The 25080-nt window shown below is 32.5% G+C and overlaps 1 protein-coding gene across 1 annotated transcript in view; it reads right to left on the bottom strand.

Moving 5' to 3' along the window:
- LOC132732270 (uncharacterized) overlaps positions 1–21263 on the bottom strand; it is a 62649-nt gene extending 41386 nt beyond the window's left edge. Inside the window, exon 1 of the mRNA XM_060718661.1 lies at positions 21160–21263. Coding sequence (XP_060574644.1) covers positions 21160–21211 — 52 coding nt within the window. The 5' untranslated portion in view covers positions 21212–21263. The remainder of the gene's footprint in view (positions 1–21159) is intronic.
- Between the last annotated feature and the right edge of the window lie 3817 nt (positions 21264–25080).

The raw sequence follows: 25080 nt of genomic DNA on the forward strand, positions 1-25080 counted from the left end.
TGCTCTGGACAAAAATCAATTTTGAAAAATAACAAGGGCAATAACTCAAAAATCATTGCAAGGTAGAGTTATCACTCTTGTGCACTGCACTCCTCCTCAATGAGGGTCTATCCACCTATGAAGTTTTTCAAGTTTGATAACTCAAATACTTTTAGAGATATGCTTCCGGACCAAAAATTTCGGGACGGAAGGACGGACGGACGGAAGGTCGGACGGACGGACGGAGACTATTACTATATACCTCCGCCGGAAAATTTTTCGGCCGGGGGATAAAAAACCTGTTTTTGTATTTGGGCGTGACTTCTATTTCGCTCCTGAAGCTTTCTGAAAACGTTTAGTACTGAGAATTTAGTATTTTGTTTACATTTCGCTACTTTAATGATGAACTTTTAAACACTACTTTTTTTAATGTGTTATAAGCACATTAAAGACTCTAAAACCATTTATTAATGCATTAAAAAAACTTTCATGTTTGCCGCTTTCTTAAAAACGGGAAAATTTCAATCGTTTTTTTTATGTATTATGTGCCTTTAAAAATACGGCGCTACTATAGAGAGAGTTCTTTTTCCGCTTGTGGTCGAGTGTAAGTGTGTCTGTGTGTGTTTGGGGTGGGGTAGGTAATTGGTTTGACTCCACCTTTACACCACGAGCATGCACTTAAGTGAATGCAGCACACTTCTATGCTTCAATAGCTTCCAAACATGAAATCATTCAAGCCTCCTTGTACAATACAAACAAACAGCGGTAACGGTGGAAAGCGACCTTGAAAATTTGTCTATAAACGACATAAACTCCCAAGTATAAAATAACAAAAAATAAGCCAAACAAAGGCGTTAATCCTCGTCTGTTAAGTGCAATGACTATCAATAACAATTTGAGCCGTGTCACGACAAAACCAACATATTGGGTTTGCGACCAGCATGGATCCAGACCAGCCTGCACACCCGCGCAGTCTGATCAGGATCCATGCTGTTCGCTTACAAACCCTATTACAAGTAGAAAAAAACTGATAGCGAAACCAGTAATGGATTCCTGATCAGACTCAGCCGGATGTGCAGGTTTTTGGTTGGATTTCCATGCTGGGTCGCAAACCCAATTATTGTTTGGTTTTGTCGTGACGCTGCTCATTTAAGCTTGAACTATTGAAAAAAAATGAAGAAAGCTATTGTACTTAAAGGTGTTCCGGGGATCGGCCGGCGTTGCCAAAACAACTAGTTAAGTTTTTGTGTTCGTAGGTAAGTTGGTATCTCCTAAACTACTAAAGGGAAAGTGGTGAAGCTTAATACACTTGATTGGGAGCATACTTGGTGGTCTCTGTTTAAGTCCCATAACTTTAACATGGATTTTGAATGATTAATGGCCCTTTATGAAATTCTACACTATCCAAGCGTTTTTTTAATTATCACGCAGCGCGATGTCCTTTACTGACAGCCCTTGTATATAAATATTAAGTAAGAAAGGGACATAACTTCTCAACATATTGCTTTGAGGAAAATGTCCTTTGCTAAATTGATACTTAATAAACAATTTTATTTGCCCCAAAAAAAACAATAAAATAAAAAAAAATAAAACTAAAAAAAAAAAAATTCAATTACCTAAACGAAAAACCACAAAAAATAGAAACATAGGGCAATAATAAAAAAAAATACAAAAAAAAAAATCAAAAGAAAAAAATTAAAAAAAATAAAGAAATGAATATAAAAAATAAAAAAATATCAGGATTGTAAAATAAACAAAACAAAACATACAAAAAAAAATAATATCAAAACTTTATAAAAAAAAAAAAAAAATAAAAAAAAAATAACTATACAACCAAAAAAAAAAGAAAAAAAAAAAAATTAAAAAAAATAGACTAAAAAAATAAACAATTAAAAAAAATTAAAAATAAAACATAAAAAAAATATATTAATAAAAATCAAAGAAACTAAAAATACAAATATAAAATAAAACATAAAAATAACAAAAAACAAAATAAAAAACAAATACACAACAGAAAAATAAAAAAACAACAAATAAAAATAAAAAACAAAAAAAAAAAAAGCGCAGATAAAACTAACTAGACCCGGCTGTAATACAACAATTTCTGATAATTGACATATTCATTTAAGCGCTCTATTTTAAAAAAACTTTCCTCTTCTAATTTTAAGTGCCTTGTCAGCATAAACAATTCGAAACCTTTCAAGTTTTTTTTCATGTTAATATAAAAAGTTTCAAAATCTTAGTAAAAAAGGAGGGGGGGCTTTTCAATCGGATCGAGAATAGGCCATATCTTTAAGGAAATAAAAAACCCCTTGTCTTACAAACTGCATCTTATTAACAAACAAGTTTTCAAAGGTTTTTTCTCTTTTTTTAATTTGTTGTTTTTTTTTTGAAATGGCGACGATTGCACGCGATATTTTTTCTTTCGAAACAGACGAGCCTAAAACTGGTAATATTTTCACCGGTCCCATTCACCCGGGAAAGTTCCCTTAAAAATTTGAATACAAACCAAAGTCATTTACCAAAAAAGAAAACTCCCGGCCTATTTTCTTTTCTTTTTTTGTGGGTTTGTTATGCAGTTTAAAATTCGGTTTTTGTCACGTTGTGACTGCAAACATGAAAATGAATTTTGTCCGGTTTTTATATTATACAGTAATCATTCATTTGAAGTGTTATGTTATGAAAAGATATTGAATTTATTAAACCATATTTATCTACACTTACTTAGGAAACTATCTTTTAAACCCCATCAATGAACATTCACTTTCAGTTACCTAAATTTTTACTAACATTTAACTGGCACCGCCCAGTTCCCAACCCAGCAAAAACTAACGTCACACAATGAGAAATTTGCATAAATATTCAATGCACCCTTTAAAGGTTATATTGCCTATATTTAAATGAAATATTTATAAAATTTATCAACAGTAAAATTATATTGCTTTCATATTGTTATGGCCGATTCTTGAAATCTAATAAGTTATAACATAAATTATCTCTTTACACACATAAACAGAATAAAAAAGGTTACGGAAAACAAAATATTATTATGCTATTTTAAGTAATGTTTTGTCCGTTTAGCAATAATTTTGCGTGGTGTCATTGGCCTTTTAATGCAATTTACGACCATATCTATTTCATACAAAACATTTTGGGTATTTTATTTCATTTTCAAAAAAAAATCCAAACAATCATTTGTCTGCAAATTTATAGCTTTCTACACTTTAATTTGTTTCTTGTGCATAAATTGTAAGGCGATATAAATATGTAGGGCGAAACCTTAAGTATATAAATTTTAAGTTTGACAAATAAACAAGAATTGTCGGAGGAAAGTATTGGCTCGACTATTCAAAAATTGTCATGATTTCTTGAGTATAATAATGCTAATGACCTTTGAATACATAAACTTGACCGAAAAGGTACAAATGCTTGTTATTAAGATGTTTTATCAAGTAAATCACTGCTTTATTATTATGAATACATTAAAATGTCCCAAAAAGCCACAGACTCTTCAGTAGTTATGGAGATAAGAGCTTTCAAGCAAAACTTTACAATGCATTTCTAAGTTGAAAAGGGGGAGAAAATCAGCCTAATTGCAAGATAGAATTATGGATCTTAGTCAGTAACCTACAATTATGATTCTAAATGCATGTGTGAAGTTTTGAATAAATATCTTTAACAGTTATTGAGATATGTAAAACTTGCATGTAAACATTAACCAAGAGACTAAATAGAAATCGGAAGATGAATCAGTCTTAATGCAAGTAGAGTTATGGAACTTGGTCAGTGACATACAATTATGACTCTCCATTTATGACCCTAAGTACATGTGTAAAGTTTCAATTAAATATCTTTGAAGACCTTAAACCTTTAACCAAAAAGTCTAAGTTTCAAAGGGGCAAATAATTCTGCAAATATTGCAGGCAGAGTTATGCAATTTTGCAAACTAATGTACATTGTTACTATGAAAACAGTTTTGTAAATTTCAATTGAATATCTCAAGTAATAATTGAGATATTTGACTTTACAAAAAAACTTTAACCAAAATTTCTAAGTTAAAAAGGGGCATAATTCTGTAAATATTGTAGGATGAGTTATCAAACTTGTCAATCTGATGTACATCGTTACTATAAATAGGTACTGTAAGTTTCAATTGAATATCTGAAGCAATAATTGAGATACTTGACTTTACAAAAAACTTTAACCAAAATTTCTAAGTTAAAAAGGGGCATTATTCTGTAAATATTGTAGGCAGAGTTATCCTACTTGTCAATCTGATGTACATTGTTACTATAAATAACTATTGTAAGTTTCAATTGAATATCTCAAGCAATAATTGAGATATTTGAATTTACAAAAAACTTTAACCAACGCAGATGCCGACGCGGACGCTGACGCCGACGCCGGGGCGACTACAATAGCTGTTATATTCTTCGAATAGTCGAGCTAAAAACAAGTTAAGCTAATCCTTCTCAAAGCATTGCTCATTTACTACTGCAGTTGCAGTTATTGATGCAGTTATTGTTATTGCTATTGTTATCATAAATAATTTAATTTCTTTTCTTCTGTGGAAGGCCATATTAAAATTGGATATATTTTAGTTTTCATTAAACGTGTACATTATATGATAACTCGGGCCTTTTGATAGACATTTTGGAAGAAAGGTAACTTGCCCAGTGTCATGAAATTGCTTAATTAGGAAAAATAAATGATGCATTTTGAAACCTTTTTCATTTTGGAACAGTATATTGTTTTGTGCAAGATTGATTATTACAACCATTGCAATAGCATTCAAAGCACAAAATACATTACAATTGGTCAATGAAATGTGTGGTAACGTCTGTCTGGAATAAACTCTATTTAGAGGTGACTTCTTCATATGCAGGATTATCAAAGAGTGGCATTTAATTGCAGCTTTTCTTTGGCATTAAAACACAGGTTTTACTATAGTTTCTATTCTATGAAAAGACTTAGAACTGATTTTACGATCCTCATATTTTTATTACTGCTACAAAATTGCAATATAAAATGTGTGTTACAAACAATATTTACATAAAATCTTGGAGTGCATTTTATATTACGTTAACAATGCAGAAAGTGCGGTTTTCTTATCTATTTTTGTTAACAGGATCTGCATTTCGTTTATCATAACAATTTATTTTGCTTCACTATATTTCCCGTATTTTTAATTCTAAAAATTTAATACACATTCTCCGGTTACTCTAAAACAGATGTTTTTTTTACTTTTCAAAGATACTTGCTGGGTGTAAAAATAAGTGATTTGAGTCGCGTCATTACAAAACCAACATAGTGTGTTTGCGACCAGCATGGATCCAGACCAGCAGTCTGATCAGGATCCATGCTGGTCGCTATTAGTTTCTCTAATTGTAATAGGGTTTGTAAGCGAACAGCATGGATCCTGATCAGTCTAATAAAGACCTTCTAACCTCTAATACCTTTAGCGAGCTAACATTTGATAAACATAGCATATCTCCTTGGAATCGAGCGTTTTGGTAATTTAAAGATATTAAGACAATTACGATTCATTTCAATAGCAATTTAGTGCAAAGTACAACATAAGATTCGGGAGGGGAAGTCCGAAATTTTAAATTTTAAAACCCATCAGAAGAAGAAAAAATAGAACAAAGATTTAAAAGGGTTATACGGAAATTTCTATTTATTTGCTTCATCAAAGATAAAATACTATTGAAACTAAATAGGAATTCATTTTTACACTAGTGTTGTCGTTCTTTATCATTTCTTATTTTATCTATTTATCTTTAATAGTAAACACGTGTAATGTATTAAATTCATACGATAAAAACCAATTTGTAGTAAATGGCATGGGCTTATGTCATGTTATTTTATTTTCAACAAGAACTGTCACAGGAGACAGCCAAGCTCGACTAATAAAATACTGGACGCAGTAAGGAGGACAAAACTATGAAAGAAAAATCAATTATGTATTATTATGTATTAAGTTATAGTAACAAAATAACATTTGTTAACTTAAATTCCAAGATCAAGGGAAATAATTCTAGAAATAGTCACGCTAGAGTTATGGACCTTGTCACACAACATGTGTGTTATGATAAGAAATATATATTTGAAGTTTGAAGTAGATACCTTAAAAAGTAAAGAAGTTATAATAGTTCAAAGAGAGATAAATCTGTGAAAATTGCTTCAAGAGTTATGAACATTGTCACATAAAATGTAATTGATGATAAGGAATAAGTATTTGAAGTTTGAAGTAGATACTTTTAAAACTAAAAGTGTTATAGTAAAAAATAACATTTTTCTAGTAAAAAAATCTAAGTTTATGGGAAGATAATTCTTGCAAAATTGGTGCTAGAGTTATGAACCTTGTCACATAAGATATGGATGATGATAAGGTACATATATTTGAAGTATGAAGTTGATCCCTTTAGAAACAAGATATGTTTGTAAAACATGTATGCCCCCTATCAGCAGCCAATTAGTCATGTGATAAGGTTATTTTGCATGACTTCTGACCCAGTGATCAAACAATTAATAAGGGTTATCAAGTATCTACTGGTCATGACCTTAACCTTTGACCCCTTGACCCAAAACTCAATAGGGGTCATCTGCTGGTCACGACCAATCATCATACAAAGTTTGAAGTTCCTAGGCCTAAGCGTTTTTAGTTAATTGATCGGAAACCGTTTTTACCTACAAGGTCAATGTGACCTTGACCTTTGACCCCAAAATCAATAGGTCATCTGCTGGTCATGACCAATCACCATACCAAGTTTTAAGTTCCTAGGCCTAAGGGTTCTTTAGTTATTGATCGGAAACCGTTTTTACTTACAATGTCAATGTGACCTTGACCTTTGACCCCTTGATCCCAAAATCAATAGGGGTAATCTGCTGGTCATGACAAATCACCATACCAAGTTTGAAGTTCCTAGGCCTAAGCGTTCTTTAGTTATTGATCAGAAACCGTTTTTACTTACAAGGTCAATGTGACCTTGACCTTTGACCCCTTGACCCAAAACTCAATATGGGTCATCTGCTGGTCAAGACCAATCATCATACAAAGTTTGAAGTTCCTAGGCCTAAGCGTTTTTAGTTTATTGATCGGAAACCGTTTTTAACTACAAGGTCAATGTGACCTTGACCTTTGACCCCTTGACCCCAAAATCAATAGGTCATCTGCTGGTCATGACCAAATACCATACCAAGTTTGAAGTTCCTAGGCCTAAGGGTTCTTTCGTTATTGATTGGAAAGCATTTTTACCTACAAGGTCAATGTGACCTTGCCCTTTGACCCCTTGACCCCAATATCAATAGGGGTCATCTGCTGGTCATGACCAATCACCATACCAAGTTTGAAGTTCCTAGGCCTAAGGGTTCTTTAGTTATTGATCGGAAACCGTTTTTACCTGAGAGGTCAATGTGACCATGACCTTTGACCCCTTAACCCCAAAATCAATAGGGGTCATCTACTGATCATGACCAATCACCATATCAAGTTTGAAGTCCCTCGGCCTAAGGGTTCTTTCGTTATTGATCGGAAACCGTTTTTACCTACAAGGTCAATGTGACCTTGACCTTTGACCCCTTAACCCCAAAATCAATAGGGGTCATCTGCTGGATATAACCAATCACCATACCAAGTTTGAAGTTCCTAGGCCTTAAGGTTCTTTAGTTATTGATCGGAAACCGTTTTTGCTTACAAGGTCAATGTGACCTTGACCTTTGACCCCTTGACCCCAAAATCAAAAGGGGTCATCTACTGGTCATGACCAATCACCATACCAAGTTTGAAGTTCCTAGGCCTATGGGTTCTTTAGTTATCACTCGGAAACCATTTGGTCTACGGACCGACGGACCGACAGACCGACGGACCGACGGACCGACAAGTGCAAAGCAATATACCCCCTTTTCTTCGAAATGGGGGCATAATAAATAAGTTACAGTAAAAAATAATATTTTTTGAGGAAAATTCTAAGTTCAAGGGGAGATAAATCTGAAATTATTTGTGCTAGAGTTACGAACCTTGTCACATAGGATGGGGATGATGATAAGGTACATATATTTGAAGTATGAGGGTGATCCCTTAAGAAATAAAGAAATAACAGTAAAACATAATATTTTTTATGGAAAATTCTAAGTTCAAGGGGAGATAACTCTTAAAAATATTGGTGCTAGAGTTATGAACCTTGTCACATAAGATGGGGATGATGATAAGGTACATTTACTTGAAGTATGAGGGTGATCCCTTAAAGAAAAAAAAGTTTCAGTAAATAATAGTATTTTTTAAGGAAAATTCTAAGTTCAAGGGGAGATAGATCTGAAAATATTGGTGCTAGAGTTATGAACCTTGTCACATAAGATGTGGTTGATGATAAGGAACATATATTTGAAGTTTGAAGTTGATACCTTAAGAAATGACAAAGTTATAGTGAAAAATATTTTACTGCAACAAAACTTTAATCTGAAATCTGGACGTGGACGCCGACGCCGACGCCGGGCGAGTAGGACAGCTATCCATATACTTCGTATAGTCGAGCTAAAAAGGGATTGAAAGTGCGTTACACATAACGTATTAAAGTTTCACTATGGGCGACGGAATCGTTTTTCTTAAGAAAGAGTGCCACTTATCCTATAATCTAGCTTTAATATAAAACAAATATATTCTCGAGTGGATTATTTTCGATAATATTTTGTTTACTGGCATGTTTATTGCATGATTAATCAATTATATAACAGAGAGATGCAGAAATATCGTATTTTCGAGCATACTTAGAGAGGACTTGACAGGTGCACGTTTATGATTTATATCAAAACATTTAGGCCAAATAATATCGTGCAGTATATGTTTCTTATTCCCAGAAAACCCCCGTTTTTCAATATCCAACCTAAACGGTTCATGGTGTACAAAAACAGGAAAAATGTATGGTTTGTCTAGCAAGCCAATGAAATTCAATATGTACTTAGAAATAGAATTCTATATGCACCGTATCCTGCTAGCCAATAAACTTCAATGTGTACCGTGTCTTGCTAGCCAATAAAATTCACGTGTAATGTCTTGATAGCCAATAAAATTCAATGTGTACCATGTTTTGCTAGTCAATAAAATTCAATGTGTACCATGTCTTGCTAGCCAATAAAAGTCAATGAGTACCATCTCTTGCTGGCCAATGAAATTCAATGTGAACCATCTCTTGCTAGCCAATAAAAGTCAATGTGTACCGTGTCTTGCTAGCCAATAAAAGTCAATGTGTACCATGTCATTGCTAACCAATAAAATTCAATGTGTACCATCTCTGGCTAGCCAATAAAAGTCAAAGTGTACCATGTCTTGCTAGCCAATGAAATTCAATGTGTACTGTGTCTTGCTAGCCAATACAAGTCAATGTGTACCGTGTCTTGCTAGCCAATAAAATTCAATGTGTACCATCTCTTGTTAGCCTATAAAAGTCAATGTGTACTCTGTCTTGCAATATGTACCATGTCTTGCTTGCCAATAAAATTCAATGTGTACCGTGTTTTGTGATAACAAAGAACCTGAGCAACTTCAAATTAAGTGCACCTTTTCTCGGGAGACTATTACTATGTATTATAACTTGTACCTTTCTTAAGAAAACATGATGTTTATGTTTACTAGTTAATCCACTGAAGACACTTGTGTTTGGCGACTCTCTACCATCAGTCAGACTCAAGCAGGTTCAATGCCAGGTACATCAGTAGAACTAGATATCTTCCATTCACTGGTGTTTTTTTTTCTGAATAACTCACAGACATAAACTGAAATCCTTAAAAAACTTGCATCAAACCCATGAAAATTGTACAAAAAAATACCAAAATGAGACTTTACCAGCTTACGTATTTAGCTACCATGGTAACGAATTGAAAAAATTAATAAATAAATAATCAACAATCTTTACAGCTATATCAAAGTATGCTACAAAAAGGATATTATCAATTAAGTTTTATTGGCAACAAACACATTATACAGTCAAACACAATTTAGCTTTTAGGTTCATATCACTGTTTTGAGGGAAAAAATTCTCAGACTTACTATGTAAAAACAAAGGGATACTTAGATGCCAGGGTAAAAGGTCTAGCCCAAATTTTCTTCTCACACTGACCTTTAAAATCATTTTAATGAAACCTACGTTCTTTTTTGTCGAGCGCACAGGAAGCATTTTCTGTAATTCATGAAAGCGGAAATAGCGGAAATTAAGATGACTTCCGGTGGACGCACAATGGTATCCATGGTGATTGCACCAAAAGCCGGCTGAGAATGTTAAGTTAAAGGTAAAGTACATCGTAATTCGAGCGAAATAAGAGGGCACAGAAAGCTTTACATTAGAACTATTACGAAGAGTTCGAAGGTTTATCTTTTACAAATAAACAAATATTTTTACACCTTCTAAAAACTTCACGTGTAACTGGAGATTTTTGAAGTCAAGCAGGACAGGAAAAGTTCGTCTTCGGCCTTTTCCGTCACTCTTTGGATAAGGACTGATAATAGCCGAGATGTTTCGATTGCTGTATCTTCTTTACATTTTAGAACTTGAACAAAAAAGAGCGAAAGGGGTAACATATTAGCAATTAGAAAGACTATTTGGCAGAGAAATGGCGAAAAAGAATAAATTTAGTAAATAAAGAGCAAAAGAGACTATTATCAGTTGAAATTGTTCGCATACAAATATTGATAGAAAAAAGAAAACATTTTCAGCTGCAAATATTCATGTTAAATATTATCAAAAACGAATGTTTAGGAGCAGTGTCGTCTGCTTCGGGAGAATGTTAATTATACTAACTCTCCTACGAAAATTATACGAGGGGAACTTTTCATTTATTTTTTGCATATTATTGCTGCAACATACATCAAATAAAATTTCGCTTCATTCCAATCGCCATTTTACTAATTTGCCATCACAGATAAAACTTTCGTATAGCTATGTTTAATGATTGATAAAATTTGAATAGGTGCAAAAACATTTTAGTCTACTATTAATTTTTCGTATGTCAATTCTTACCTTTTTAATAAACATAAACATCATGGTTATTTTTCAAAAGTTACTGAACCTTACAAAAGATATTATTCATGCGGGTGCTTTAACTATTTTTTATTTTCACTGTAATATTTACATAATAGTTTTTGAAGAGTCAATGACATTATGGGTGTTTTATTTTACATTCAATATGTATATCAAATTACCAACGCAATTCTTTATGGCGCTGGGAAAAATATAGATTTATTAGTGTAAAGGGAGAAACTATTTTCGAATCCCATTTATCTTTCTAATATAAATATTTGAGTCATTTGACAAAGTTTTCATTTCGTTCAAATTTAAACCTGGTTATATAACACATTTGTTTATGCCATGACCACGGTGCCTTTACCACTTTGATCTTTTGTAATTTGCCGCGCGAGACAGATAATCAATCGAGTTAGTATTTGTTTTTATAACGGACTATTTTATTTCACACGGAGCCGATCACCACGGAACTTAGTGTAACCCAAACACAAAATTGTTTCATCCGAAAAACTCGGTATTTTTTGTAAAGTGAAACCGCGTGTTCAAACATTCAGAAATGCTCGTGATTTCATTTTCCGAAAGAAGTACCGATTGTTTTTCCCCAGGAAGCATTTTATATATCTGTTAGTAGCTAAAATGAGGGGACTCTTCATTTTATCTCATATTTAATTATGAAACATTCATGGAATAAAAATACAACACGGGCCGTTCATTTATACAATGGTTATCTGCAGATCACAAAAAAGCTGCGTAGTAATAATTTGCTATAATTTAAATAATGAGAACAAGTTGGTACAAAAGGTGCAACGTATCAAATTATAAAGATAACATTTTACATAACAATCTTGTCCTTTGTAAATAATTTATGTAATAAATACAAGAAAACATTTAAATATGCACACATTTAATACAATACTATTGTAATAAATCTTGATTTATAGCCACTTTATAAGGTATTTCATTGACTGTAACTTCTAAGGAGTTTCGAGCGGATATAGCACGGATTTTGCGCTTCATAAATTCAATTTACACAGAAAATAAAAACTTCATTGATAAAAATGTTTTTTTACATTATGAAGTAATTGAATATTCATGCTAGTGTGACAGTCAGTTTATTTTGAAAAGTCTTCATCACTCTAAATATTGATGTAATTTATGATTACCTCCCTTGCTTGTAAATTAAAAAGTAATAAAAACTTTGCAGATTTTCCATACACTTCAAATAGATCGCATAAGCGATAACTTACTTATAGAAATTGAAAAGAACTCGATTATCTATACACTTTTAGGTTAATTTAATTCACGAATGATAATTATCTAAAATTGGGCTATTAGTTTCTGGGGCGACATCAGCAGGCGACAATATTCGATTTGCGATATTTTAAAAATCCACCCAATCAAGCGTGAAAATTTTATAAAACATGTTGTCGTAAATCCGCAAAAATACAAATATTGATATATTACAATATATGATAAAAAATATATTTGTAATTTTTTAAGTGTGTTAAACAAGGATTAAACCAACCACCCGAACAGCTTAACTTAAGTCTGATATATACTTAGCATAATAACCGCAAGACTTGTTTGTGCCAGTGGCGTTCCATAGAAATTATGGGCTAATATTACCCGGTACAATGGTCTATTAAAGGGTTTACCTTTATCTTCCGTTTTAAGAGATTGGGTTGTTTTTTTACAATTTCTTTGTATCAGGTTTCTTAAGGAATTTTTGTGACGCAAAATGTGGGTCATTTTGGCAATTTAAAAGATTAAATTTTGTTATGATACAGTCACGTGACGCTGGTATATCCTCATCGAATGAAAAACAACAAAACAAATCCGCCTGTCATACAGGGCTGCGTTATAACAGGCATATTTCAACATTCATGTACAACTGTATAATTGCAGGCTCAGACAATATTCGTCCCATTTCTATGAAAATAAAATTGAGAATAACAATGGACAGTGTAAAGTGATATTATGTTCATTTTTTCATTGGCAAGTTGGGCTGAATTAACTTAATATTTAAAAAATAATCCCATGTTTTAATGGTGATTGACTCAAACAGTTGATATTGAAAAATGATAAGGATAAAAGATAAATCTGCCGATAATGTAAAAAGTTTGCCCCACCATTTATCATACATTGAACCCTACTGGTAAATTCCAATGTATATATACATAAATTTCATTGGGCCATACGAATTATCTACCGTTCATGCGAAGTAAATTATAAAATTGAAAGCAATTATGGCAAAATGTAGACTTCTTTTCACTTTCACCTATTCACGCACTATATACCATTGGATGGGTCACTTTTTTGACTTTGAAAAGTGTACTTGTTTTAAATTTAGGCAACGTTACTGAAAGGGTTAATGATAACAGAAAAATACATTCTAAAAACACGCACGAACAAAATCTTAATAATCTTCATGTTTCGGTGAAATGGATTTTGGGTAATCGCAAGTTGTTCCGAATATGGTTCTAAAGAAAATTGTTGTTCTGTCTCTATGATCGGAACATTTCGGCTATTATCAATTATAACTTATCCGAAGTTTGATTCTTTGAAAAAATTTCGGCCATTTCCGGCATGCTTCGGAAAAGAGAAGTTTGGGCTCCGAATATGGTTCCAAGACATTCACCAGTCATTTGTAAGGAAGGTACAACCCCCGGGGAAAAGCGAGGAAAATAAGTCGACTTTACCCTCTTGGCTGTCTGAAATGCCGTGCCATTGCAGTGGTTTTTCTATTGGCGCCTTAATTGCCGGGGATGTGTCCAAATCGTTTGGACTTTAATATCTAAGTGTCTACATAGGGCGGTGTCTTTATAAGGGCTTTGAAAAAAAACAACACCAAAGTCCCCGTAATCAAAATCATCAGGGCCTTGTTAATTTATTATAAGCATACAAAAACGATCGTATATGTTATGAAAAATGAAGCATCAGTTTTATGAATAGCAATGAATAAGCATCTATAGACCTTAATTCAAACATTATATGTCATTCAACTTTCATGCATGATTTAATTTACATTTAAACGAATGATCTCTACCTATAAAGCTGGTGATGGGGGTCGAGAGTGATTCAATAAATGTATATAAATACACTGAATAGCTGAAAAAGTATCAAATCCACACGGACAATTAGAGACGCTCAAAAAGTATTTAAAATCTCTCGACTTTGCCGAGTTCAAACCAGTGTCAAACTAATTTAGACTTAAAAATTTGCCTGATTTTACGATATGCGTAAGTCACGATGAATAAGCCCTTTTTTTGGTCACTTGTAGATATTTATGTCAATATTGGTGCATGGTAGTAATCAAATCTTAACTGGATCGAATAGTTGTGTAATATTTCCCATTTATTCTTTATAATAATTGACTACTTAAGATTTTGTCATATGAATGATCTTAAAAAAAAGAGTTTCACATTATTGAAATATAATATCAACACAATTTCAATATCAGATAACATTTCGTTTCAAATCACTGTTTCAATTAATTGCACTTGGGCCACATAAATCTTAGTTTTTTCGACAATATTTAGGCCAAACAAATATTTCTAGTAGTTTCCCTTCTAAAAGATAAAAGGCATCGGTAGATCGGTAGGTCATTAAAATTACTATATGAAAAAGCGTGTGTGTTTGTGTGGAGGGACCAATCGCTAAAATGGTTTTCTCTGGGGTAAAATTTTTGAAACGGTCAAAAATTAAAGTTCGGTCAGAACGTCAGTAACAGGTCCATTTCAATAGTCCTAATAGGAACTTATAATGATGATAAAGCGGAATGTTCTTGATACACGACAAAATATTGCAGAATGTTCCTGATACACGACAATATATTACAGAATGTTCCAGATAAACGACAATATATTACAAAATGTTCTAAATACACGACAAAATATTGCAGAATGTTCCTGATACACGACAATATATTACAGAATGTTCCAGATACCCGACAATATATTACAGAATGTTCTAGATACACGACAATATATTACAGAATGTTCCAGATACACGACAATATATAACAGAATGTTCCTGATACACGACAATATACTACAGAATGTTCCTGATACATGACAATATATTACAGAATGTTCCTGATACATGGCAATATATTACAGAATGTTCCTGACACACGACAATATATTACAAAATGTTCTAAATACACGACAAAATATTGCAGAATGTTCCTGATACACGACAATATATTACAGAATGTTCCAGATACCCGACAATATATTACAGAATGTTCTAGATACCCGACAATATATTACAGAATGTTCCTGATACACGACAATATATTACAGAATGTTCCAGATACCCGACAATATATTACAGAATGTTCTAGATACACGACAATATATTACAGAATGTTCCAGATACACGACAATATATAACAGAATGTTCCTGATACACGACAATATACTACAGAATGTTCCTGATACATGACAATATATTACAGAATGTTCCTGATACATGGCAATATATTACAGAATGTTCCAGATAAACGACAATATATTAAAAAATGTTCTAAATACACGACAAAATATTGCAGAATGTTCCTGATACACGACAATATATTACAGAATGTTCCAGATACACGACAATATATTACAGAATGTTCTAGATACACGACAATATATTACAGAATGTTCCAGATACACGACAATATATTACAGAATGTTCCTGATACACGACAATATATTACAGAATGTTCCTGATACACGACAATATATTACAGAATGTTCCTGATACACGACAATATATTACAGAATGTTCCTGATACACGACAATATATTACAGAATGTTCCTGGATACATGGCAATATATTACAGAATGTTCCTGACACATGGCAATATATTACAGAATGTTCCTGACACATGGCAATATATTACAGAATGTTCCTGACACATGGCAATATATTACAGAATGTTTCCTGATACATGGCAATATATTACAGAATGTTCCTGACACATGGCAATATACTACAGAATGTTCCTGATACATGACAATATATTACAGAATGTTCCTGACACATGGCAATATACTACAGAATGTTCCTGATACATGACAATATATTACAGAATGTTCCTGACACATGGCAATATACTACAGAATGTTCCTGATACATGACAATATATTACAGAATGTTCCTGACACATGGCAATATATTACAGAATGTTCCTGACACATGGCAATATACTACAGAATGTTCCTGATACATGACAATATATTACAGAATGTTCCTGACACATGGCAATATATTACAGAATGTTCCTGATACATGACAATATATTACAGAATGTTCCTGATACATGACAATATATTACAGAATGTTCCTGACACATAGCAATATATTACAGAATGTTCCTGATACATGGCAATATATTACAGAATGTTCCTGACACACGATAATATATTACAGAATATTCCAGATACACGACAATATATTACAAAATGTTCCAGATACACGACAAAATATTACAGAATGTTCCTGATACTTAGAAAATCGTGACCAATACTCTATAATTCCTAATCAAAGTGAATTACACCACATCCTAGTACTAGTGGCTGTTAAAAAAATTCAAGCTAATCCTTTCACCGACGGTTTGTCCCAACATTTGATATAAGTCTCTAATGTCCCTTATATTAAAAATGGGCAGTTCCAATTTGACGCAAGATTTACAACATTCGTAATCGGAATTCCGAAGTTTGACGGAAAGGGCCGGAAACATGCAACTGATTCACTTATACAAGTATTGATCTTTATCTGTGCTGATTAATGTCAGAGCGAATTCGTTCTCCTGCTAATTGTGATTTACGCCTTCTCAAAGTTGTTTATTTCTGATACACATTTTCACGCTAAACTGTATATTTTTTATCTAAACAGAAACAACGGAATTTGATGCGTGTTAAAATATCGGTTTAACCTGGGATCAAAATATACACATTTTTTAACCAAAAAGTCATTAGCAATTTTTGTGTGTGTTTTGTGTATGTTTCTTTCTTTCTTTCCTTCTTTCTTTCTTTCTTTCTTTCTTTCTTTCTCTCTTTCTTTCTTTTTTCTTTCTTTCTTTCTTTCTTTCTTTCTTTGCCATGGCTGTTAAGGCTCTCGGTTTCACGTACAGCTAAACTTTCAAAATGCAACCTTTATCCTAATTGCGAAGGTCATACGTTAAGATCGACCAAAAGAGGTGCACACCTCCTGGCAATACAAGCAAATAAACAAAACTCTTTCAAGGACACATAACTCAACCACAAGGACGGTAACCCCCAACTGGTTCAATCCTGAATCTATTTATTGGTGCAAACTTACGAAAATTCCCTTCACAGGTTTTCTTTCTTTGTCTATTCTTTATAAATCTATCATCATTTTTGGCTTGCGACTGTGACTTTATTCTCTCTCTTAGCAATATATTGATTCTATGCCATTTTAATGAGTGTGACATTGACCTTTGAACTTTTGAATAAAAAATTAATATCCTCTAATGAAATCTTTACGGTGGCACAAAGGTGAAATGTGTGTGTTTTTATTTATCTATTAACTAATAAAGGAAAAGAATTTATTTCGGAGCGTAAAATGAATCGTTTCGCCATAAAATAATAAAGGTTTTTTCATGTTTCAATAAGCGCTCGAACCACAAATCTCCTAAAAAGGCAATGATTTTGTTTCATACTGAATTTTAACTCCGTTTAACAATAATACGAACGAATGTACGTTTCAAATTACTTGTTTTAACTAATATGTTGTCTTTGACCCAGAAAAACAGCTGTGCTAGTGTTTTGACCATCCTATGTGGATGTTTTTCACTCGTGATTTCTGCAGCAGACGGCACTTGGTTTTCTTTTATAAACATACATGTATGTCTTGTTAGAAGTCGAAAGTCAGTCTAGCCGAAGGCATTCGTTCACTTAATAATGTTGCCTGCTAAATTCATATGTTTATAATCAAAATTCTGTTATAATCGTAACAAACGTACAAAAGTCAATTATGGCAGTGTTTCGGGTGCTAACTATGGTTTCAGCACCTCGATTAGACAACACAAAACTTAAAATGCTTAGCCCAATCGGAACATCTTGGTTATTATTAATGCGGATTGAAAATAGTTTTTACCAATGGTTTTAGATGTAAACAAAAACAGACAGTTCAATCTTTGATAATGTATAACTAATGTTTTGACATCTAAAGAAAAATAAAATCTATTCCCGAATCGGTAAAATTATGACTATATAAAATGCCAACTGTTGTAGAATCTAAATCCGATATATGTCAACCGGTAGACATTTTGTATTTTCGGTTTCAACAAGCATAATATAAATATTGTACTATTTTATACCTATAAAGACTTAATTTGAACTCTTACTCGATATATTGGAGTAAACTTAGTCAACAACTACCAGCATTTAGGTACTATTTGTTTACATGAAAAGTTTTCCTAGCAAGGTTTGACCGAAATACCGTATCCTTACTTTTGTGTTTGAGGTCCTTATCCGAAGACTAACGGAAATGACCGATTGTGCTTCGACTATTTTGATGTCACGAATTTGCTTTAGCTTTTACCAGACACTCTTGTTTGGTCATGCGCAGCGCATTGAGTACGGCCAAACTATAGTTTGCGCCCGAACCCCGCCAACATAAATGCGTACCTGGATGCCAATTGTACAAGACAGCAGACGAGACAAATACAAGTCACTGGAAATTTTAGAACATTTTGATGGTTTATTTTTCACTAAAAATGTCATTTATAAAGGATGAAATCATCTAGTAATATTTTGACTTATGTAAAAATACACAGAAACAATACAACTGCATTTATTATATAATTCAATGTATCGATTTGTAAATGATTGAAATATCTTTAATTTTCTAGCCTATCCAAAACATACAAACTGTCTAGGAAGTAATTAAGTATCAGTACCAGTACGATAGTTTGAATAAATACACTCTGTCAAACAAAACTAGCACGTATATTTACATATTTTAATGATACATTTTTTTAAACAATGTGTACACTTCAGATTTAAAAAAAATGCAAACATTATTCAGTTATTATTTACTTTAAAAGCTAAAATTACATTTTTACAATACTTTACATACTTTGCCATACTTTTTACAACCAATATTTACAACATAAAAATCCATCCATGTCATATCTAATTGTTTAGTAACAAGTCAACTGTAATACGATGCAATTGTCTTTCATTTAAAACACAACAGTCTTTTGTTGCCTTTCATTCTTCTGTTCAGCTTATACCATAGTAAATAACAACTTTTTATGATGAAATAGTATTATTTAGAATGTAAGCACTTTATTAGTGTTTATCTTGCTCTCTTTTTACTAGTAAACACAAAGAGAACAAGAGCTGTCCGTAAGACAGCGCGCTCGACTTTTTTATTGCTTGCCAATAAAAAAAGTTTTTGCAGTAAAAGGCAATACAAGAATCTCTGTATTTTTAAAGTGAACAATGGCCATGAGCATTAAGATATTTAGTGAAGAATTATTTACTGAATTGTGTGATACCCTTGAACACTGCAGCAAAGTTTGAAATGTTTAAGTCAAAAGAGGGCTGGTAAGAAAGAAAAAAAAACTAGTTGTTTGATACCCTTGAATATTACAGCAATGTTTATATGACATAATTTATGGTAAAGTGAACAAGTGGATAGGAATGAATTTTTTTAGATTTTTTAAGTTTTTTAGTGCTTGCCTATAATACAAAACATTGACAGTTAAGGGCCATAATTCAAATAAAATCTTTGACAGAATTACCTTCTCCTGGACATGTTTGGGAATCATGATTGTAAACAAGTATTCCAACTTTCAAATTAATATCTCAAACAGTTCAGTCAAAAAGTGGACTGGTACTAAAAACTTAACCAAGATTCTAAGTCGATAAAAGGCCTTAATTTTTAAAACAAATCCTTGACAGAGTTACCTTCTCTTGCGTACAGATGGGGGTAATGATGTGAAATAGCATTAAAAGTTTCAAAGCAATATCTCAAAGGGTTAAGGCAATAAGTGGATTTTACCCATATTCAATGTATTTTCTAAGTCAAAAAGGGGCATAATTCTGTCAAAAACCTTGACAGAGTTATGTCCTCTTGTCTGTTGATGAAGGTCGTGATGTTAAACAAGTATGGTCAGTTTCAAAGCAATACCTCCAATGGTTTTGAAATAAAGTGAGGTGGTACACAAAAAACTTAACCAAGCTCAATACACTTTCTAAGTCAAAAAAGGGCCATAATTCTGTCAAAAACCTTGACAGAGTTATGTACTCTTGTCTGTAGATGGAGGTTATGATGGTGAACAAGTATGGTAAGTTTCAAAGCCATACTTGTAATACTTCTGAAATAAAGTGGGGTGGTACGAAAAACTTAACCAAGGTGTGACGCCAACGCCGACGCCGACGCCGACGCCGACGCCGGGGCGAGTAGGATAGCTCCCCTTTTCATAGAAAAGTCGAGCTAAAAACTGATGACATGTCCATCAAAACAAAAGTACTGCATTGTAATGCAGTAGCAGTACCACTTTTTAAGACAGTAATGCAGTACCAGTACCAGTAGTAGCAACATTTTATAAGAGTAATTCAGTATCAGTACCAGTACTCAAACTTACTTGCAAACTTGGTATTTGCAAACTTACTGCAGTACGTACCAGTAATGCAGCTCTGTCCATGATTACGACTAAATTCAAACAACTAATTCATTAAAATTCGATTTAACCGGAAATCAATTTACATAGCACAATCAATTATAACTGAAAAAAAATCGGTTAGTTACCCACAGTACGACAAATTGTTAGATAATAGAATTTTTTCGTACTTTTCATTTAAATTATACGTGTTAAGGTGACGGTCATGTTAAAAACGGTACATTATGCAGTTATTTATCAATATAAACAAATAAAAGCTAATCGGATTATTATGAAATTTATCAAACTTTTTTTTTTGTTATCAGCAATACAACATCATGTATTCTTCATGTAAATTATTTTATCGTAATCTGGAATTTTTCGGGTTCATTTCGTTACCCATATACATGTATATACACCATGTATATTTGCAATTAAATTCCTAATTGGATTTTCAGATTATATATATTAAAAAAAATCCAGTACCCAAAATAAAACAAAAGCTCAACATATCTATAGAATAACGGATTAACACTTACATTCGGCCGCCTGGGAAATTCCACACAGAAGACACAAAATAAACAACTTCATTATTTACAGCAGAAATTTATCGTGTTTTCCCCTACTGTTTCAAGAGCTTTATTGATTTGACTTGCCACCGGACAATTTAGACAAAAAAATCTAAGACTTCGTCCTACTATTACTTGATCCCGAATAAAAACGACGTCCACTCGAATGCGTAACCCAAATCCCGGGTTTGCCGAAAGGCTTACGAAATTTTACAAATTTATTATCCCCCAATTGTTTCTTCTTGGCAGAGGGCATTGAAACGCTTCAGTTTTAAATGTTGAAAAAAACGAGGAGTTAAAATAACGGGTTAATATTAATATAGGTGTTATTTATTTGTTAGCTATTGAATGGTTTGAAAAAAACTGGTTCTTACGTGTAATACATTTGGTTATAGAGGTTATTTTTAGAACAATTAATTATTATAATAAACACTTAGTAACTTTATCGCACTTTTATTAGTTGACCAAAAGTGCAAAATTTAACAAGCATCCAAAGTAGATTTTACTCTTATTTCATCCGATAGAAGAAGGATGTGGTGAAAACGGTTCTCGAATGCTGAATAAAAAATCCCACACAATAAATGATAATCCGCCTATTATCGAGTTCATATATTATTTTAAAAGTACACTATTAACTATTTAAAAAGTTTACTCTACGGTTGAAGTCAAAATAATAGTGTGTGTCCCGCGCGGCGGGTTTAATTCTTTCTCATTATATTCTACTCCGCTCCACTTTAATAGACATAGTCAAAACCACATAGCTCCGCCAAACCTTGGTACGCGATTTGAATCCCTGACCTGGTACTTTTTTTAAGAGACGATTTCTTAACGGCAATTAATTTGAGGCTCTCCACCGCTGTTCATGAGGAGAAGATATATAGTCAATATCAGGAAATTACTGGTTGAGAGACGAAAAGGTTTTGTAGGCAATTTACATGTAAAAAAGAAAAAGAAAATTTTTTTTTTAAAAAAATGCGCTTAACCAATAGCAAAAGCTTATTAAAAAACAGGGTTTCTTACAAAAAAAGAACATATTAATATTTCATTTGAAGTGAATAAATACAAATAATTATGTCCAAATGGTAGCTTGGGAGAGGCGTTTATTCTGTGTACTGAAATCCAGATTTTGGGTTCACTGGTTTTTTCTCAGGGCGTAACTATCGCAAAAGAAGATATTAACCAACAATTTGCATGAGTAGCTGTAAATTTCGTTTCCAGATCATACAAAATAATCCTTTTCCTGACAACCATGTGTGAGTATCAAAGGAAACAATCATTCACAGGTGACCTGAGGCTAATTGCGGATGATCTGAACATTTTTATCTGGTATCAGTTGATAAATAAAGGAAACTTTCCGGCCAAAGAGAAAATGGGAGTTAATTCATTGTGTTAATAGAATAATTCCATCGTAGTTACCTCCCTTTATTTATTTCAGCTTTTAAATAAAATCAGTAAGTTCATAATTCTATTTGTGCAACAGTTAATTTAAGCTATTTAATTTGTGTAAAGGCGGCTTTGCCGAGTATTGTGGATGCTGATTTGTGCCATGTCGTATTTTTGCTCCACGGAGCGCCATCAAAAACAAAAACCAAACAAAAAAAACAAAAAAACAAAAACACTTTGTAACATTTAAATGGTAACAAATGTACGATAGCATAAAGGGGCCTTCAGAAATATATCTAGGGGCTATCGCGTGCGCACGTAGTAGCTATCGCGTGCACGTAGTAGTTATCGCGTGCACGTAGTAGCTGTCGTGTGCGCACGTGATAGATAAACTATTTTTGATGTCCCCTCTATGCCACCGTACAAATGCAATGCATTTTGTTAACATCATGCGTTTGTAATACATGTAATTGCGTTTTTTAAAACCTAATACGATTATAGAATGTATAATTGTACAGTTTTTGTATTTGTAACAATGTCAATATCATATTACTGTTATATATGTAAATATATGTCACGATTATACAATGTTTGTAAATATGATATGCTCTTCTAAATGGAGGAAATAATGAACATCTGTCTATCTATCTATTTCTACCTCCTTTCATTTGTTTCAGATTTTTAAATAAAAGCAATGAAGACTCCATTTCTATACTCATTTCTATTTGTTCAATAGTTAATTTAAGCAATCCATTTTATAAGTTTGTTATAGGGGGCTTTGTGGAGTATTATGGTGGCTGATTTGTGTCATATATTCAGTACGCGGGGCGCAAAGCGAAAACACGAAAATACACCGTACAATCATTCAAATATTTCAAAATATATAAGTAACATAATCATATGAATTATATCATAGTCAAATGTTAGCACAATACATGATATTTTTATTGCTTTATCTATAATTGCGCAACCTTTAATCATATTGAAATGTTAACAAAGCAAGATGTATTCCGTATTTCTTTAACTTTACAAATTATGCAATCATAATAATTATCTAAGTTAAATTACATAAGGATTCAACGATGTGCAACTGACGTCCTCTTAGCTAATGCTTTTCGAATATAACAAGCTAGATTACGTAAAATAATCTAATTTATCACTATAATATATATATGTAATTCTACAAAATTGTACATGCTTGGTTTAACGTAGTAAAATCTCTTAATGCATTTTTTTCGTAGGTCATTGTAACAAGTGCATAGCAAAACAAAATGATATTCATCTTCAATATCATGTCAACTACACTATATATAAAAACGTTCATTCTTTTTGTATTCTATTTGAACCATAACGACTAGATTATATAAGTAATGTATGTGCTGATAACATTATTCAACTAATATAATGTAATATAATGTGTAAGGCTACAAGGTAATATATAATTTGATGCAGTCTTTTTAAGATTTTAAAAAAAAAAAAGATTGAAATTAAAAAAAAAAAATTCATTTGATTTCAGGTAAATGCTATTCACATATGAGTATTTAACACTGGTATGTTCTAACGGAAACCAAAGTATTTTTACTGAAGCCCAAGTCGACATAGTCACTTGGGATCTGGAGCTCTAAAAGCGTTAAAATCCAAATAAAGTGTTTGCCAATTCTAGCATATATACTTAACATTTAAATCCAATAAAACTTAATTTCAGTTTTTTTTTGTGTTTTTAATCATAGTTCAACGTCCATAAGTGTATGTTAAAGACAATGAATTTTGTTCTAAAAGGAGCTTAAATTAAGTTTTATTGTCTAATTCATAAATTTGATAATTATTATGACAAATATACCATTTTTTTAGATTTTAACTCCTTTGGAGCTCTGTATGCACGTCGGCTGTTCAAATAAGGCTATTCCCCTGGATCAGTCAGGTACATGGCACACCTTTTATCGCTACATGTATATGTACTCATGTCATAGACCTTAGGTTAACGAACGTTTGTGAAGTTCAGCAAGTATTAAATGATGTTTACATCTAATCAAACATTTCTTAGAGTAGCAAATGTGCTTAACAAACATGTGCTTTAATTAAAACAATCTTAACTGTCAGTTAATCAAAGATATGCAAGATACATAAAAGTGAGAAAAATGGTCAATTAAAGCTTCAGGAAATGGCGATGCCTGCATTTCTTAACTTTTATCTACAGAGATCGATATAAATCAGGAAACGTTGTCAGCGGTTTTAGTGAAAGACGTCATAAATAAGTGTTTGCATTTTCTCTTGAATGTAAAAAGGAAACTTCGAACCATTAACCAGACGACAATACTGTACATAATATAAAATATATCTTTCCACGTTCTCACAAAGAAGAGTTTATTCAGCTCATAAGCAAAGTATCATATTTTTTCCATTAAAGTGTATAAAGCTATAGATCTATATCTGATGCAAAATTCATAAAAGAATGCTTCCAAAAATGCTTGTATGAAATATAAAATGGCAATAAATTGCCTCAAAGGG

The sequence above is a fragment of the Ruditapes philippinarum genome, unplaced genomic scaffold (genome assembly GCF_026571515.1).
Source record: "Ruditapes philippinarum isolate M1 unplaced genomic scaffold, ASM2657151v2 ctg504_1_1_1_1, whole genome shotgun sequence".
NCBI classification, from domain to species: domain Eukaryota; kingdom Metazoa; phylum Mollusca; class Bivalvia; order Venerida; family Veneridae; genus Ruditapes; species Ruditapes philippinarum.